We start from the raw sequence: 17450 nt of genomic DNA, 5'->3' as shown, positions 1-17450 counted from the left end.
TGAAATGTAGTGAAGTACTCTCAGTATCATAAAATGTCAAAGTATAAAAGCAGCATGGAATAGATTTACTCAAATAAAGTACAAGTACCTCAAAATCGTACTGAAGTACAGCACTGGAATAATGCACACCACTGTGTATAACTTAGTAAAAGTAAAGTAAAAAAGTAAAAGTCTAGAGGTGTTAGCAGAACAATATAAGAGTTTGATCTGATCTACCTTTGTAACACAAGTTCAACACACTCACTCATAAAACTTACTCATAAAAGCTGATGACAAAAGTCTGTCTTTTAGGCTACTGTTGGTAAGTCTAGGTATGTATGTGCATGACCCACTGTCTGAGGTCTTGCTCAAGCAGCTTGTTTCTTGTTTTGAAACTTTTACACCAGCTTACCTGGCTTGACTCTATCTAAAGGTGTCAAAGAACTTGAGTTTAGGGCATGTTTGGACTGTATTGATACCATGAGTCTTTGAGTATCCTTCACCTTTGATGTTTTATGACTTATGATGCAATTCCAGTTCAGTGTGCCAGCTGATAGGTATAAATAATCACAACACCTTGTAGTGCCTTTAACTTAGTCTGCAGACTGGGTCAGGTGTACTGTAGGTGCTGGGAGGTGCACAGGCAGGCAAACACCTGGAACACAAGCAGAACAAGAAATAGAAGCAAAAAGAGGCAACAATGGCAGTTGAGAAAATGGAAATGGAAGACACAGATTCAACTCTGATGGAGAGGGGCAGGAAGCCGCCCGTGGCCAGAACTCCCAACAAATATGAGAAACTGTTCCAGCCTGCCTGGCGGAGATAGTGGGGACCATGTTCTTCGTTTTCATCGGCTGTGTGTCTGTCACCGAGAACGTGCCAGCAGCTGGACGGCTGCAGCCAGCCCTGGTGCACGGACTGGCAGTGGCAGTGATGGTGGCAGTCATGGATAACATCAGGTAAAGGATGAAAGACTAGTAAAAATGTGGTTGCGTTCATAATTTCAATGCTTTTTTTGTGTGCAATATGTGCTGAACAACCATTTGTGTCTCTTGCAGTTTGCATGATCTCACCATTTTCAAATTTGCTCTTGCTTTTTTCCAGTGGCTCCCATTTCAACCCTCCCTTCACTATTGCTATCTACCTGTGTGGAGGCATGGAGCTGGCGATGGTAGGACCCTACCTCGTCAGCCAGCTGATTGGAGGAGTGCTTGGAGCTGGAATGTCAAAGGTCATCTGAAAGTTTTCGCACATTTTAACAGATTTACCCTTAAGAAGAGAAAAAATATGCTCATCATCACTTACATTTCACAGATTATGACGCCTACAGAGAGATACATCAACGCCACAGGGGCCGCGTTTGATATCCTCAAGTCAGAAAACCAGCTGTAAGCTGGTTGACCTGCTTGATCACCATGGTGGTGCTGCTGGTTGCAGTCAACGGCAAGACGAAAACCCCGCTGGCTCCTTTCCTGGTGGGCTGTACTGTCATCATTAACGTCCTGGCAGGGTGAGATAAAAGGGCGATGACCATATAATGTGTGTGTGTGTGTGGAAAGTTTATTGTCAGGTTTATTGTCATTGCACATTTATTATCATGTGTACTGTGTTAAACATTTACACTAACTTTTATTAGTTTAACTCAAAAATATGTTATTCTCTTGACATTATATATTTTATTTGAAAAGTGGGAATAAGTTTTATCTTTAATTTAATAAGTACTTGTACTTATAGTTTTTTTTTCTGGCATAAATTCTGAGATATTTACTTGCGAATGTCTTAATTATTTCAAAATCATTAATGCATTAATTGTGGCAAAATTAAATAACCAATACTTTCATTTACAATGACACAAAACAGACTAGATAGATTTTAAATGCAAGTTGGTATACCAGAAAAAAAAAGTTTTTTATTTTATTTTAAAATATTTCTGATCTTGGCGACAGATAATTATCATTATATTTTTTTTATTAAAATATATATATACTTCCAATCTTACCAACAGAAAAACATGAAAACTCTGAAACCAAATTATTATGAATGAAACTTAAAGTTTACTGCAGGCTATATCAGTTTTTGCTGACATTTCTAGATTTTGTCAAACAAAACTTTCAAATTGTATTTCACTAAAATATTCAACTCACTATTTGTTTCTTGGTGCAGGGGTGATGTATCAGGGACATGTCTGAACCCTGCAAGGGCTTTTGGCCCGGCTGTGATGACCAACTACTGGGTGTACCACTGGGTGTACTGGGTCGGACCCATAGGAGGAGGCCTGGTGGCCGCTGCTTTAGTCAGGTAAGAGGAGCCAAAACATGAACGAATGAACCGAACAAATAAAATGCCAAAAATTTTAACAAAAGGTCTGTCTTCCATTTCAGGCTCATTCTCGGTGACCATAAACTACGCGTGGTTATGAAATCATAACAGCCTCTATTGTAGGTTTATTGCTCAGACGACAATAAACCTGTGAACACTGTGTGTCCCAACAAATATCAACAATCATTTCATAATGTCATGTGGTCAATTTGATGCTGTAGTTTTCTTTTCTTTTCTTCTTTCATGTGGATTTTTCAGTATGAAATAAAGACAAATGTACAAAACTTCGTGTGTTTCCCTCGTTGATAGCCATACAACTATAAAATAAACCAGTGATATACACAGTGACTTGCGCATGTATGAATTGATGAGGAGACATAAAAGACACAATATGAGTGCTGTGCGGCATGCAGTTTATTATTTCATTTTTCACCGTGAGTTAACATGGTGAATCGTGTATGGCAGACCGCATTCCCATTGCGGGCAGTTTAGCGGTATCTCTCTGCGAGAGCCAGGGCCACGGAGGCCAGGAATTTATCCAAGGAGACGTGGGCATCCGGGGTGAATTCCTTGGGGAACATGTTGGCGACCACCACCAGAATGCAGTGAGACAGGATCTGCAGATGACAGAGGAAACAAATATATTGTTTACACTGCAAAACTCTACCGAGAGTTTCAATAAAGCAAGTTATACCAGCAAAGATGACTTGTTTATTTTGCTCATAAAACGGAAACTAAGATTTTAAAACTTTAATTTACACTTGATGGCTTGTTGAAATTTAAAATTGTGCGGCACATCTGCGTAATTAGTGCACAAGTCATGTTAGCGAGAACGCATGTGAACGCATATGAACGTAATCTCAGCACACATCACTGATATCATGAAGACATGACATGATGTCTCACCTTGAAGTTGGCAGGGTCAACCCTCAGCTTGAAGGCGTGCAGGTCGCTGAGATCGCCGAGACCGGTAGTCAGGTCATCGATCTTGCTCACAGCCAGAGCGATTCCACCCATCACCTTCTTTCCGTGGGCCTTCACGGGGCCAGAGCCGGGGCTCATGTCAGACCAGTGGGAGAAGTAGGTCTTGGTTTGCGGGTAGACGGCGAGCATCCTGTGGAAGTGGAGATGAAGAGAAGTGGTGGTTATGTTGGAGAGCCGGGTCAACTTCGAGCGCAAACAAACACAATTATGACATAGAACGCGAAGAAAAATATGGCTCTAGTGGCGCAATCGGTCAGCGCGCGGTACTTATATGACAGTATTCAGCCGAGAAATGCCGAGGTTGTGAGTTCGAGCCTCACCTGGAGCAGCAGAGTTTTAATATGATGGAAATAATTAGTGGGGACAACAGCTCTCCACAAGAACCCAACAACAGAATCATATCTGATTTTCCTTGTGATTTAAAAAGTGCCTTCAGTGTCAATGATGTTACTGTAATTAAATTAAATTCTAAATAGTTTCATTGTTCCAAAATCAGACATGCTTATCACTTTTTTAAGTTGGAACAAATTCACTACTAGACAATTTAAGAAACGAAGTAACTAAACGTTTAAATGAATGTGACCAAATTGCAGATTAGAGCCCAGATTTTGTTGCGTTAATACTCCCATCAGTGACAGGCGCGATGTCAGGCCTTTCATCAGTCACACAAATCGCTGACACAAAGTTTAAAGTATGTATTAAAACTACATTTGTTGTAAATTTCCTGTAATTGATCTATGAGGCTTACCTGCCCAGAGCGTCAGCACCGATGGCGTCCGCTGACTTGGAGATTTTTCCCCACAGCGCCTTGACGGTGGACTTGTCTTTGTCACTCAGTGTAGTCATGTTGACTTGGTTCTCTTTACCTGAATCCGATCTCCTTAAATTCAGTTGGCCGAAGAGTCACACCCACGTGGACATATGCCACGCCGCGTCCACTGACGCAGGTGGGACCCTTCCACCCCAGCTGATAAACACTCCAGTGGCCAGATGCCAGCTGAGAGACGATATCAGCGGGTTGAAACAGGGGAATCATTTTGCAGAAAATATGACCATATGCTTAAGCACGCTTACGTTTGGTTTTCTGTTTTGAAACTAGAGAATATGCAGTTGAGCCTATCAGGGGTGCAGGAGGTCATCTCGGGTCAAACGATTCAGGCAGTGACGTCAGGCGGAGGGACTCTGCCACACTCACAGGGTTGGAGTTAAAGCCCCAGTGAGTGACGTGAATGATCTAAACAATTCATAGTTCCTCAACAATATTTAAAAGCTGAGGTTAATGCGGTAAATGAGACACATATGACATATTTTCATCATTCCATTTACTTTTATTAACAATTATGACTTGATTACATGTCCTAAAGGCATGCAAGGTGCTTCTTCACAAACTATCCAACAACTCTTAAAACAAAGGAGGATTTTCTGTTGACAGGTTTATTCTTCACATTCTTTAAATACAAGCCTGTACACGAAAACTAGGCTTTGATTCACATTTGTTTTATTTTTCACACTAAATAGATACAATTAACTCGTGGAGTGCATTTAGGGAGGTTTGTTCAATTTCCAGAATTTTTTTTATAAAAGCAGACAGAAGAAGGCAGAAGAGTTGAGACATCTATGGACACAATAAATCAGATTTGCACATTCCGCACTGAACCTTTTTGAAATAACTACAAAAGTAGTAGTAACAGTAAATTACAGTCTACTAAGCTACAACAAAATACAGAAGCTGTATGCACGTAATGAATAATTTCCTAATGAGTGAAAAAATGTAATTCTCATTATTGTGCAGCTGTGAACACCATTGTGAACTAAGATGAATTAGTCAGTTAATTTGTCTTTAATTGGGCGTTTTTGGCTTCTAACATAAACGAAGTTCTTATCAGTGGGAGGAAGAAGCGCAAGTAACCTTAATCAACGGTATTTGCTTAATCAAAAACATACATAAATTGGCCAGTGGCTGCATGGGTGGAGGGGGCGCTGCTGGGGAGTGTGGTTTTATAGATAAGGCTCTGGCATGAAAACTCTCCAACTGTTTGGCAAAGAAAGACATGTTTGAATGAATTCAGTGACATCCATGAAGTCTAATGAACAAACACACATTAAGGTTATTTTTAATCACTTATAAGAAGCTGTATATGTCTCATTTAATCAGTTTATATTTGTACTCAAGTATATTAACCAGAAGTCTTGGATTTTTGAGAAATACTCTAATAATATTGAGACATATCTGCATATGTCGTTCATACACTGTTTGTTCCAGTTTTCTGTTGCCGTCACTGAAATATTAACACATGTATTTCGGTTGCTTTTGTTATTTTTAAACAAATTACTACAGGTAATGATAAAATGAACATGGTTTGAATCACCAAGGATTTTTTTTTTTAACTGCTGCTTTAACTTCGACAAATGATGCTTGCTGAGTAATAACAACAAAGTAACAAAGTCAAAAGAGCTCAGATTAATGCCTAAGGATTGAATCATTGCTCTGAGTGGTGAAAAGTAGGCCTATCCCGCAAGTAAAAGTGGAAATAGAGCATATTCTGAAAAGATTTTCTAAAATCCAATGTCTTAAAAACTGAAAAAGTGCAAGAAATCAAACTCAATGCACATTTTGTCCTGACTTTTTTTGAATTGGGAAAATAATTCATTTCAAACAAGAAAACGACCCTAAATTAAGTTGATTTGCTTTTCTTCAACAAGCACAAGATCTCTGCCCAAGTGTTTGACTCTGCAGTAAGCATAAATCCAACCTAATGAAAAAACCGCATGTTTAACTGATGATGAACTGTTTTTTTCTGAGGGTGTAGTGTGACAATTATTTTAATTGGGCCTGAAAAACATTTCTACGAATCAGTAAAAACACTGGATCAGTATCAGAACATCCAGAAACTTCTAGACGTCTGCATTTATCTGCAACATTTCATCTCCAGCCAATCACAGCTGGGGGTGGGCGGTGCTTTGAGGCATTCAAATAGACAGAGGTCAAGCTGATGCATCAATTCAGCCTTTACTTTCAAGCCTGAACAAACATTAATCAAGAGCCATCATGGTTGAGTGGACTCAGCAGGAGCGCAGCATCATCGCTGGCATCTTTGCCAACCTGGACTATGAAGACATTGGCCCCAAGGCTCTGGCCAGGTATGGGATCTGCTCTTTGTGAAATGAAGAATGTAATGCATGAAAGATCAGTGATGAATAGAAAATGTATTAAATCCAAGAGAATCCATCCAACTCACCGGTTTCTTCCCCTGCAGGTGTCTGATTGTGTACCCCTGGACTCAGAGGTACTTCGGCGCCTATGGTGACCTCTCCACCCCTGACGCCATCAAGGGCAACCCCAAAATCGCTGCCCATGGCGTCAAGGTGCTGCACGGTCTGGACAGGGCTGTGAAGAACATGGACAACATCAACGAAGCCTATTCCGAACTGAGCGTCCTGCACTCTGACAAGCTGCACGTTGACCCCGACAACTTCAGGGTAAACCTTCATCCATTCACACCTTTTCTGCAAATGCACCTATGCACATTTTAAAAAGTCCATATTTAATGTAGACATATTCTACAGCAAGTTTGCATATCAAAATGCAGTCTTCCGTGATGCCGAATGTACTTTTTTTGTTTTCTTGTCTAAAATACAGCATGAAAGCCATTTAATTGTTTTTTTTTTTTTTACTCTGTATAGAGTTTGGCTGACTGTCTGACCGTCGTCATCGCCGCCAGCCTGGGAGATGCTTTCACTGTCGACACTCAGTGCGCCTTCCAGAAGTTCCTGGCTGTGGTGGTGTTCGCTCTTGGCAGGAAGTACCACTAAATGCATCAGCCCCCCCACTCATACACGTGGGCATCTAAAGGAGATCTAACATCTGTTTTACATGTTGTTTGTCTCCTCAATGAAAAAATAAAGACCAAATGAAAGCTAGATTAAGTTTCTTTATGTTAAGTCAGATAGTTATCCAAAGGGTCACAAGATAAATCTTTAGGGTTGTGAGATGATTAATAGGTTAGGAAAGTTCTGCCTCACAAATTTGTGTTCAGGTTTGGAATTTTCTCCAATCTTAATAATTTTACCTCTTTGGGCCTCAACAGTTATTTAAATGAAATCATCTGAGAAATTAAGAAAGGAAATCACTCTTTGTTGAAACTGCAAACATCTGACATCTGAAATGTGACAAGTAGGGGCTACTAACCAAAGAAAGGGTCATAAGCCAAAAAGGTTGCTTTAACAATTTACTGTATTTTGTAAATGTTTAATATAAAATTTCAATCTACAAAATAACTAGTCACTAGAATGTGGTGGAATAAAAAGTACAATATTTCCCTCTGAAATGTAGTGAAGTACTCTCAGTATCATAAAATGTCAAAGTATAAAAGCAGCATGGAATAGATTTACTCAAATAAAGTACAAGTACACTGTAAAACCGAACAGTATAAGCTTATTAAAAATGATGAGTTGTATTACCTCAAAAATTAAAAACAGCTATTACAAGGCAAAATGTTTGAGTTATTTCAACGAATTTTTAATTTTAAGTGTACAGTACTTAACCACTTTAATGATTTTGATATATTGTACTCAAATAATTTGATAGTAATCACTTAATCCGCGTGACGTCACGCACGTGCGTACGTGCCTCCTCGCCAAAGTGGAAATGTCCGCCATTACTGCTGCTACATCCCTGCAGTGCACAGGTAAGAAGTTTGCTTAAACGTTTTTTGCATGTGAGTTCTTTAGATATATTTAGAGCCTAAAGCGAAAGAAAGAGAGTAAACTTGCTGTGGGACTGCTTGTGACGATATTTTAAGCGAAACGTGCTGTGGCATGCAGCAAGTTTCTCGACCTGACCAGCTAATTGTTGCTAACTTTAACTGTTACCATGCTGGCTGCAATGAAAGCGGTCATATGGTTTTCCGTGGTTGCCTTAATATTTTATTCGTTAGTTTAGTTACGTGTTTTGTCGGGTTCAATTAACGTAACTAATATTTGGCGTGTCTTAGAGTTACTTCATGCATTTGAAAAAACTGTTAACCATATCTGCCTAATTAAAGAGTGAAAGGCAATTAAAACGTTGAAAACACTGAAAGTTAACGTTAATTATTAGAGTACACAACAATAATAGTTATTCTAATGTTTCCCGTTGAGGCGGACCGTTTGTGATGCATTAATTTATTTGTGCAGGCTTTTTAAGTTTTCTGGTTCTTTTCTCAACCAGAAATTGGCGGCATGCGACCCCATTTTAATCGGGCAAGTTTTGGCAAGTTTCGGTAAAGGCAATGGTTTGCATTCAGTTTTTGCCCCGATGTAATGCTGGAACGTTTTACTACACGTCATGTATTTTAGTAAGGAGAGATCATTAAAAAAAATTAGTCTTGTGATTTGTGTGTGAAATAACACTCTCATGGTCAAGGTCAGGGCACAGTGTCCAGGGTTTGTGCAGTAACCTGACCTCCAAAGATTAGCAGTGTTGACGAAAACATAATAAGTAAAAAGAAAAACACCCAACATCCTTATTTGCCTGCTAAACTTAAGAGCCAGTATAGACTTTTGTTTGTTATATTTATTTGGTGATAAAAGGTTTAAATATATTAAGTAGCCTGTTACATTTTTTGCTAAATTACACCCAGAAAAGCCTTTAGACGATCAAGGCATCAGCAAGACATAACATTACATTAGTAACCTGCTGAATGTATTTATTCTATGTTGCCCTCACCTTTTAGGATTTTGACATGGAAGACAACTTATTGTGCAAAGAAAGAGAAAATAAATGGCTTAATTTTTTGAGACCAAAAAGAACAAAGTGTTTTTCGGGTGTCCTTGGGTTTTGTATATTAAAGTCTGAAACACCATATTTCATGTAATTTCTGTAATGTAAGGCAACTGACAATTATTCAATGCTTCTCTATTACTTTGCTCTGGTTTTGTAAAAAGATTGCAGCCTATCTCACTTTTCAATCTCTTCTCTCTTCAGGTTGAAATTGAAGCAACAAAAGACTGGCTGAGATACAGATACCAGATTCTTCAATCTGGTATGTTTATAATGCTCTGCTCGTACCAGTTCTCACTCTAAATATTAGAGTTGTAAATAGAATTTTGGTTTCCAATGGCTTGGAGGTGCAAACTCTGTGCTACTCTCTTTGATAGAAAGGCACAGTTGCTTGAACATTATCGTTTACATCATAGCAATGTCTCCTCAGTCAATCAATTGCCTTGTCTCTATGACAACTGTGTCTGCACATTTCATTCAGTAAATGCATTGAAAATTCACCTAACCCGGTTACATACTCAGACGCTTGTGCAAAGTGACAATCAAGAAGGATATGTGTCATTTGTCTGTGCTGTGTGTAAATTTAAAGAACCTTTTAATGACAAAACTCTTCTCAGTCATTTAAGGATGCATTTAAAACAACACGAGATGGTGGATTGTCCATTCAAAAATTGTCAGTACCGCACTAATGTGTATTCCTCCTTTAATGCCCACAAAAGTAGGAATCATCTAGGCTGTGAATTCTCAGATTTTAAGACAGAAATTGTCTTGACAGAAACTGACGGCCAACCCATTCAGAACCAAGTTGAATCTGATGAGGCTGGTCCGTCTCAGAATTTTCTTGAGCTGGAAGCTCCAGAGTGTAATCCTCCCGACTCTGGATATGACGCTGGTGAATTGCAAACTCAACTGAGAAAAAATTTGGCTTCTTTGTTCTTTAAAATGCACAGTGTTCTGCATGTGTCAGAGACAGCGATACAAGACATAGTGGAAAATCTGGCACAAATATTCACATTGTCCAAACCCCTTGTGAGAGACTCTGTCATCAAGGTTTTAGGAGAGCATGATCAGTCTATCAATGAGGCCCTTCTTGAGGAATTGGTGGAAGCTGTCATGAAAAGTAATGTTTTTGTCAGTGCTACTGCTGAAGGTGCAGAGCTGTCCAGTGCTAAACGGAGGAAAACATTTGTAAGAAGTCACTACCCTCTGGTAATGCCAGTGCAATATGCTGTGGATTCCCTTGGACACACAGCAGTGTATGTTCCAATACTACAGATGCTTCAAACAATGTTTAAAAATACAGATCTTCTTGACAAGATTCAAGAAACTAAACCATCACCACCTGGAATGTACATGTCTCATGAAGATGGAATGTATTTCAAAGAAAATCAATTGTTGTCAGCGGCAGAAGACCTTAAGTTGTCTCTGATTTTATATGTGGATGACATTGAACTAGCTAATCCTTTAGGCACAGCTAGAAAGATCCACAAGCTTTGTCCGGTGTACTGGTTGCTAGCCAATGTGCCCAGTATATATAGGTCCAGCCTTCATATCATACAACTAGCTCTGTTGTGCAAAGTACCTGATCTGCAGAGTTGTGGTTATGAAAGTGTTCTTTCACCTTTGCTGAAAGACTTGCATACTCTTGAGCAGGATGGCATTTTTATCGAACCTGTCGGCCAATGCGTAAAGGGCACTGTCATGTGTGTTGCTGCTGATAATTTGGCTGCCCATGGTCTGGCAGGCTTTGTGCAGTGTTTCAGAGGACACTATGTCTGCAGATTTTGTTGCTGTACTACAGACCAAATACAGTCCACTGAAGTTTCTGAAGGAGAGTTTAGCATGAGAGCAAGGGCCTCCCATGACGTACATGTGCAGAATGTTGTGCAAGGAGAAAATGCATCTCATTTTGGTGTAAAGGCTGAGTGCACTCTCAGTAAGACACTACAGCATTTTCATCCTATTTCTGGTTTCCCACCTGATATACTTCACGACCTTTTTGAAGGTATTGTGCCAGTTGAATTGGCCTTGTGCATTCGTGAAATGATTCGTCTTAAGTATTTCACTCTTGAATATCTTAACACAAAAATACGTTCATTTCCATATCAGCACTCTGATAGGCTTGATAAACCACAACCAATCCCAAAGAATTTTGCGGCCAAACTAAGCATTGGTGGAAATGGACATGAAAATTCCACTTTGCTGAGGTTATTGCCCCTTATGGTGGGAAGTAAAGTTCCTGAAGGAGATGAAACCTGGGCTATTTTGATGGACCTGAAAGAAATCGTGCAGCTAGTACTCTCCCCATCTTTCACAGAAGATTCCATCCAGTACATGCAGACTAAGATAAGTGATCACAGACAGGGTCTTCAAGCAGTGTTTCCAGATTTTAAGCTCCGACCCAAACATCATTACCTTGAGCACTACCCAGAACTAACAAGATGTTTTGGGCCTCTGGTTCACTTATGGACCATGAGGTTTGAGGGAAAACATCGCTTTTTCAAAAGGGTGATACATGACACACAGAATTTCAAGAATGTCTTGAAAACTCTTGCAACCAGGCATCAGCACATGATGGCGTATCACCTCAGTGCACCATTGTTTTTCAGACCCCACACACGAGCCTCAAGTGTCACCTCTGTCCAAATCGCCACACTGCCGCAAGTGGCCAAAGACTTCATAGAGACAAAGACAGAAAGCCAAAACATATATAGTACTTCAAAGGTCTCCATAAATGGCACAGATTTTGCAAATGGAATGTTTGTGTCTGCAGACCAGACTGGAGGACTTCCAAATTTCAGCAGAATTGAACGTGTTCTGCTTGTGGATAACTCTGTTTCCTTTCTTTGCAGGAACTACAAGTGCTGGTACAGTGAGCATTTACGATCATTTGAGCTGACATCAACAGGCAACACCTCTGTGCTTCAGCTGTCAGAGTTAAATGACACTGTAAGTCTCATGGCGTATGATATTGATGGGCATTTGATGTTAACGCAGAAAAGATTTATTTTGATCAGAGACTTGCAGGATTAAAATGTATTTGGAAATGAGGATCTATAGACAGTGGAGAAAATAATCTGCCCTCTGCTGGAAATAATCAGTGCCAGTGACACTGCCCACCACAACAAGCCAATAAAGACTAACTGAACAGATTGTTTTGTTTATTGCAAACGGCAGGCGTTTGAAGTTAATGATACTCATCAAAAACAATATTTTTTTTCATTCTAAAATGAAAATTTGAAGTACATTTCTGGCATTTCTTTTGAACAACATCATGATTATATGTTATCAAACTGGATGGTTCCCTTCAATCGATTCTCTCCTTTTCTTCTTAATAATAGGAAATGGCAGCTCAAAACTTCCTACTTCATGTCCATACCTCCACAGACATTGTGAGGAAGATGACTCTATCGTCACGTCCAGAATCTGTGGATGAGTTAAAAACGATGATAGGAGAAAAGTTTAATCTTGACTTCAACTTCAGCCTATCATACCAAGATCCAGATTTTGATGGACAGTTATGTTCCCTTTTAGACATTGAGGAACTTCCACAGAAGGCTGTGCTGAAAGTGATCAGGTCTGAGAGTGATGCCAGTTCAGTAGCATCAGATGACACGATAATATTGCCTCATGCCATGACTCCAGACAGGGTCAACAGATGGCCTGATGTTTTTCCAGTGCCCATTTTTTCCTATGAGGTAGAATTCTTACTTAGTGATGGAAATGCTGCATATGACAGAACAGGGAAAACTCTAAAGTTGTCCAGGGGACAAAAGCATGACATTCTTGAGACTCTTGCTGCCAAGATGCATAGCTTCAAAGCTTACCCCAATGATAAGGAGGTTTCAATGGTAGCAGAAGCACTTGTCATTAAGCATCCTTGTCTGAAAGAGCCAGGATCTCAGACGGGATGGTATGGTTGGAAAAATAGTTTAAAGTTTAAGATGGGGAACTTCCGCACTAAGTTGAGTCGTGCAGGATTTCATGAGGTAGCTATAAATTCTGGGAAAAGGAGCCGGAACAACCCAAACAAACCATCTCCTCACACCAACATCAAAAGACCGAAGAGGGCAGAAGTGAATTTCCTTCCCAATTTCCCAAGAGGTGAAAATGCTGCAAGCCTTGAACGACTGAGACTGCAAATTGTAGATGAAGTGAAGAAGAGTGACAAGAACCTTTCTCTGATTGGAAAGTTAATGCAGACTACCTTTGCCCTTCGGCGCAATGAGATCGTCAGTGATGATCCCCCTGTTGATGAGATCCTGGAACGCTGGCCTGCACTCAAAATGGAGTCACAAGTAAAGACATTTTTTGTACTACACCTATTTGAGCAGATCTATCACATATAATTCTTTTACATGACTTTGTCTGTGAGGACATGAATAGTTTTACTCAAATGTAGATTAACATACCCTACATGGGTTGGTAGTGTCATTTTTTTATTGCTGTTTTTTATTTTTCCTTTTCAGAAAGAACACACACTATACGCTGACTTAAGTCATTTTATGTTTTTGCAGATCTGTGCTGAGTTTCACAGAATCTCAAACATCAACCTAAAGAACTGCTTCTATGCTGAGTTGGATCGACATGCCCCACGTCTTCAGCGCTTGTTCAGGAGGAAAGCTGCACGGACAGGGAAAGCAGCTGAAGTCCTCAGTCGGATCTTCCAGATGTATGACCTCCAGGTAAGTTGTTTAAGCTTCTTGGTGCTTTATAATTATGTTACAGTAGATTTTGGTTTATCTTTGGTAGAATTTTGGTAGGGCTATTTGTTTTAATATAGTGTTGTGTGGCTATGCTGTTTACCAGCCATAGTAAGGCAAGAATATGTTCTTGCTCCCAAGGAACAAGTTGAAGTTCATGTCAGACGTGCTGCTGTTCTCCGTGCTCTCCCTGCATATCTGCATGATGACGACTCTGGATTTCTCAAGCAATGGGATGTAAGTCAGTATATTTATTTTGATCAAAGAGTCAAATTTCTTTGTTACTCTAATCCAGTAAATCACTGATTATACAAGTTGAAAAATTTCAGAGTTTGAATATTACCATTAAAATTATAGTCATATGAATAGAATGGACACAAATCAGAAAACAGGCATGTGTTGAATATGCTTTTCAATCATGGGTGTCTTTGAAATTACGATGTTTCCATATGCAATAAATCCTGCTTTAATTAATGTTATGTTTTTCTTGGGGGTTAAGGTTACGATCACAGTACACATTCAAAGATTTGTAGACTGGAATGAGGTATAATAAATAACTGGACTGAACATGATTAATAAATGTCTATTCATTTTATTAATCAAAAATAATGCCTCTGCCACTGTGTGAATGAATGAAAATCCACATCTTGGAGAAAACAATTCTGAGTACATGCCATTCAAATTTACCATATTGTATGGATATTGATAATTTTGATAACTTAATAACTGGTTCTAGCCCAATTTCTGTTTGCCTGAATCATTCATACTCTCCAAAATATACAATTTCATGATCTATTCCAAGCTTCAGTTTGCTTCAGTATGCTTAAATATTAAGCGGCCATTTCTCACTGTTGTCACTTGGACTGCAAACTCCAGTGTAAATTAGTCAAATCTATAGTTACATGAAAATAAACAGTACCATGGAAATTCCATAGTGCTACCTTTTTTTTGTAATGCTGAAATCCTGCCCTTGAAGCAATGGTAATATTACCAAGTTTCAGGTTTATCTTAATAAATGCCATAGTTGCTATGCAATGTGTCAACAAAATGTACACTCGCCCCTAAAAGATTAATTGCTTATTTTTTATTTTATGTTACATATGGTGAATCAAATCACATTCATAGATTGTATTTTTTTTTTTTTTACTGCTATTTGTCTTCTGATAAGCCACTGATATATTTTTCAGCAATCACCCTTTAGAAATAGCTGAGGGAGTCTAGGGCCTAAGGTAACCCTTCTGTTGTTGTCTGCAGGTGGCGCAGTCTGAACCAGACATTGGTGACTTACCGGTTGGGCTCTTGATCAGTGCCACTTCAGATGCCATGTACCTCTGCCCAGAGAAGGTTGCGGTCGTGCTCGAGGGTAAAACAGTCATTGATTTTCCCACATTCGCTGACGCATTTGTAGTGCTTTTCGCACTGATTTATGCACTGCATCTGAATTACCCAAAAGACATGGCAAATACTTTTGACTTCACTCAGAAAGTCTTGATGGGTCTGGAGGATGGAAACATGAGACCCAGGGTCTTGAGCCTCAAAAATGAACTTTTGGCAGTGGAGTAGTTTGTTCCTGTTTTAAAACATCTTAGAGATGTGTTTTTCAAAGATTTTTATTGTTCAATTTTGAATGTGTTAATGTTCAAGAAAACTCATTCTGTACTGGTAAGATCCCATACCATGCGGTTGTCCACTATGTGGTTCTTTTGTCAGGCCATTTTGTTAGGCCCTTGCACTATTGTTCAATGTTACTGTTCCTGTTTTTGCACTGAATGGAAGCGTATAGGGCAAGATATTGATGTATAACGTGAAAGTTGTCGACCAGCAGAGATATTGCCTTAATATTCATTGTCATGTAACTCTTTTTAATATGCGGCCATTATAAGCAAACTGAAAAATTGGTGAACAGAACGGTTTATGGCAATATTTGGATAATTTTGGTATCAATTGCCTTTCCTTGTCAGGAAACGTACAAAAATGTTTTTAACTTGCCACGATTGTATATTAATATCATGATAAAAATTGGCATGTACCATTATAGGAGTATATACATATTGTCCACTTCTATAGTTTGGGGAAAAAAGTAATTTCCTAAAGGCCCCTGCACTGTTTTTGAAGGTGTTATCGTGCTAATTTCAGTGTAAAATGTTTTTGGTTACTAAATAAAATAGTAACTTGCATTTGAATCATCTGTGTTAATGTGTTTTTAATGTTTACTCAAAATATGTTTGTATGTTTTAGTCAAATCTACTTAATAAAATTGATGTAATCAGTTTCAAAAAAAAAATTAAGTTGCTTCACATGGAATTTTGAGTTAAAATTTCAAGTGAAATATTTAAGTATAGGGAGGATTGTACAACTTTGTTGAACTTAAACAAGTTAAGTTCACATAAAGTGAAAATAGCTTTACCAAGAAATTAAACATTTTCTGGTTAAGTAACAAAAATTTTACGGTTAGCTATACTTGATTTTTATTAGTAGTCTGAGAACAAAATACTGAGTAATAATGATGTAAGTAAGAAAGTTTATGTAACTTAAAATATTGAGTATGTGTCACTAGAAATTACTTAGTAAAAACTACTTGAACAAGTATGTTTCTTTAACTTAGAAAATGGAATAATTATCACTTAAAATTTTCGATGTAATCTGTTTCAACAATTATTTTAAGTTATATTAACTTATCGGGTTTTATGCAGGCTTACTGGTGGTCCCTACAGTCTCTAAAAGTAGAATGGGAGGCAGAGCCTTCAGCTATCAGGCTCCTCTTCTTTGGAACCATCTACCGGATTCAGTCCGGGGTGCAGACACCCTCTCTATGTTTAAGAGTAGGCTTAAAACTTTCCTTTTTGATAAAGCTTATAGTTAGGGCCGACCAGGCTCACCTTGGATCAGCCCTTAGTTATGCTGCTATAGGCTTAGACTGCTGGGGGACTTCCCATGATGCACTGAGCTCCTCTCTCCTCCTCCTCCTCTCCATCTGTATGCATTCATCACTAACTTTGCTTCTTTTTTGTGCTTTCTCATCTCACAGGAAAACCTGAGTCCCGGGCCGAACCTTCGCGGTCCTTCACAGTCCTGATGGCATCCTTCCCTGGCTGTTCCCTGACTGTTGCTGCTTGTGCTTGTTGTTGTTGTTGTGATTGTTTTTCTTCTGTCCCCCCTCCCCCTTTCCCTCTCTCTTTCTCTCTCTCAACCCAACCGGTCAAAGCAGATGGCCGCCCACCAAGAGCCGGGTTCTGCTTGAGATTTCTACCCGTTAAAGGGGAGTTTTTCCTTACCGCTGTCGCCAAGTGCTTGCTCATGGGGGAATTGTTGGGTCTCTGTATATTAAAGAGTACGGTCTTGACCTACTCTATGTGAAAAGTGCTTTGAGATGACTTCTGTTGTGATATGGCGCTATATAAATAAAAATTGATTGATTGATTGATTGAACCGAACAAATAAAATGCCAAAAATTTTAACAAAAAGTCTGTCTTCCATTTCAGGCTCATTCTCGGTGACCATAAACTACGCGTGGTTATGAAATCATAACAGCCTCTATTGTAGGTTTATTGCTCAGACGACAATAAACCTGTGAACACTGTGTGTCCCAACAAATATCAACAATCATTTCATAATGTCATGTGGTCAATTTGATGCTGTAGTTTTCTTTTCTTTTTTTCTTTCATGTGGATTTTTCAGTATGAAATAAAGACAAATGTACAAAA

The 17450-nt window shown here is 39.0% G+C and overlaps 3 protein-coding genes, 1 long non-coding RNA gene, 1 other non-coding gene and 1 pseudogene across 8 annotated transcripts; 4 read left to right on the top strand and 2 right to left on the bottom strand.

Annotated features, from left to right (window-relative positions):
• Positions 1-472: 472 nt before the first annotated feature.
• On the bottom strand, positions 473-1140 carry LOC122971893. Its single transcript, XR_006399580.1, has 2 exons — positions 1053-1140; positions 473-634 (listed from the first exon to the last, which is right to left on the bottom strand). It is a non-coding gene; the product is annotated as an uncharacterized LOC122971893 (long non-coding RNA).
• Positions 628-2539, top strand: LOC122971872 (annotated as a pseudogene).
• A 155-nt stretch (positions 2540-2694) lies between these two features.
• LOC122971884 (hemoglobin subunit alpha) lies at positions 2695-4148 on the bottom strand. Its single transcript, XM_044338630.1, has 3 exons — positions 4031-4148; positions 3205-3412; positions 2695-2915 (listed from the first exon to the last, which is right to left on the bottom strand). Exons 1-3 carry the CDS (start codon positions 4126-4128, stop codon positions 2787-2789), a joined length of 435 nt encoding a protein of 144 aa, XP_044194565.1. The 5' UTR covers positions 4129-4148; the 3' UTR covers positions 2695-2786.
• On the top strand, positions 3517-3610 carry trnai-uau. The gene is made up of 2 exons: positions 3517-3554; positions 3575-3610. It is a non-coding gene; the product is annotated as a tRNA-Ile (tRNA).
• Positions 4149-6277: 2129 nt separating the features above from the next.
• On the top strand, positions 6278-7202 carry LOC122971880 (hemoglobin subunit beta-like). The gene is made up of 3 exons (XM_044338626.1): positions 6278-6423; positions 6540-6762; positions 6967-7202. Exons 1-3 carry the CDS (start codon positions 6332-6334, stop codon positions 7093-7095), a joined length of 444 nt encoding a protein of 147 aa, XP_044194561.1. The 5' UTR covers positions 6278-6331; the 3' UTR covers positions 7096-7202.
• A 111-nt stretch (positions 7203-7313) lies between these two features.
• LOC122971866 lies at positions 7314-15929 on the top strand. 4 transcript variants are annotated; one of them, XM_044338618.1, is made up of 7 exons: positions 7314-7970; positions 9248-9305; positions 11896-11992; positions 12385-13341; positions 13561-13728; positions 13888-13983; positions 15001-15929. In XM_044338618.1, exons 4-7 carry the CDS (start codon positions 12388-12390, stop codon positions 15307-15309), a joined length of 1527 nt encoding a protein of 508 aa, XP_044194553.1. In that variant the 5' UTR covers positions 7314-7970; positions 9248-9305; positions 11896-11992; positions 12385-12387; the 3' UTR covers positions 15310-15929. The 4 variants fall into 4 exon arrangements, with proteins under 4 accessions (XP_044194553.1, XP_044194554.1, XP_044194552.1 ...); XM_044338619.1 differs by lacking the exon at positions 11896-11992 and having other exon boundaries at positions 13237-13341; XM_044338617.1 differs by lacking the exon at positions 7314-7970 and having other exon boundaries at positions 9059-9305.
• The last annotated feature ends 1521 nt before the right edge of the window (positions 15930-17450 follow it).

This window comes from Thunnus albacares, chromosome 20, assembly GCF_914725855.1.
Source record: "Thunnus albacares chromosome 20, fThuAlb1.1, whole genome shotgun sequence".
Lineage (NCBI taxonomy): Eukaryota > Metazoa > Chordata > Actinopteri > Scombriformes > Scombridae > Thunnus > Thunnus albacares.
Note: the sequence above shows the minus strand (reverse complement) of the source record. Positions and strands in the feature narration are given on the sequence as shown.

Bases quoted from the DNA above. Each gene is read 5' to 3' on its own strand.
- LOC122971884 (XM_044338630.1), bottom strand. From the start codon at position 4,128: ATGACTACACTGAGTGACAAAGACAAGTCCACCGTCAAGGCGCTGTGG. The intron at 3,413-4,030 runs GTAAGCCTCATA...CCACTTCCACAG, and splicing joins GGTGCTGACGCTCTGGGCAG to GATGCTCGCCGTCTACCCGC. The intron at 2,916-3,204 runs GTGAGACATCAT...TGTCATCTGCAG, and splicing joins TTGACCCTGCCAACTTCAAG to ATCCTGTCTCACTGCATTCT.
- LOC122971880 (XM_044338626.1), top strand. From the start codon at position 6,332: ATGGTTGAGTGGACTCAGCAGGAGCGCAGCATCATCGCTGGCATCTTT. The intron at 6,424-6,539 runs GTATGGGATCTG...CTTCCCCTGCAG, and splicing joins GGCCCCAAGGCTCTGGCCAG to GTGTCTGATTGTGTACCCCT. The intron at 6,763-6,966 runs GTAAACCTTCAT...TACTCTGTATAG, and splicing joins TTGACCCCGACAACTTCAGG to AGTTTGGCTGACTGTCTGAC.
- LOC122971866 (XM_044338616.1), top strand. From the start codon at position 11,087: ATGATTCGTCTTAAGTATTTCACTCTTGAATATCTTAACACAAAAATA. The intron at 13,729-13,887 runs GTAAGTTGTTTA...CTTGCTCCCAAG, and splicing joins TCCAGATGTATGACCTCCAG to GAACAAGTTGAAGTTCATGT. The intron at 13,984-15,000 runs GTAAGTCAGTAT...TGTTGTCTGCAG, and splicing joins GATTTCTCAAGCAATGGGAT to GTGGCGCAGTCTGAACCAGA.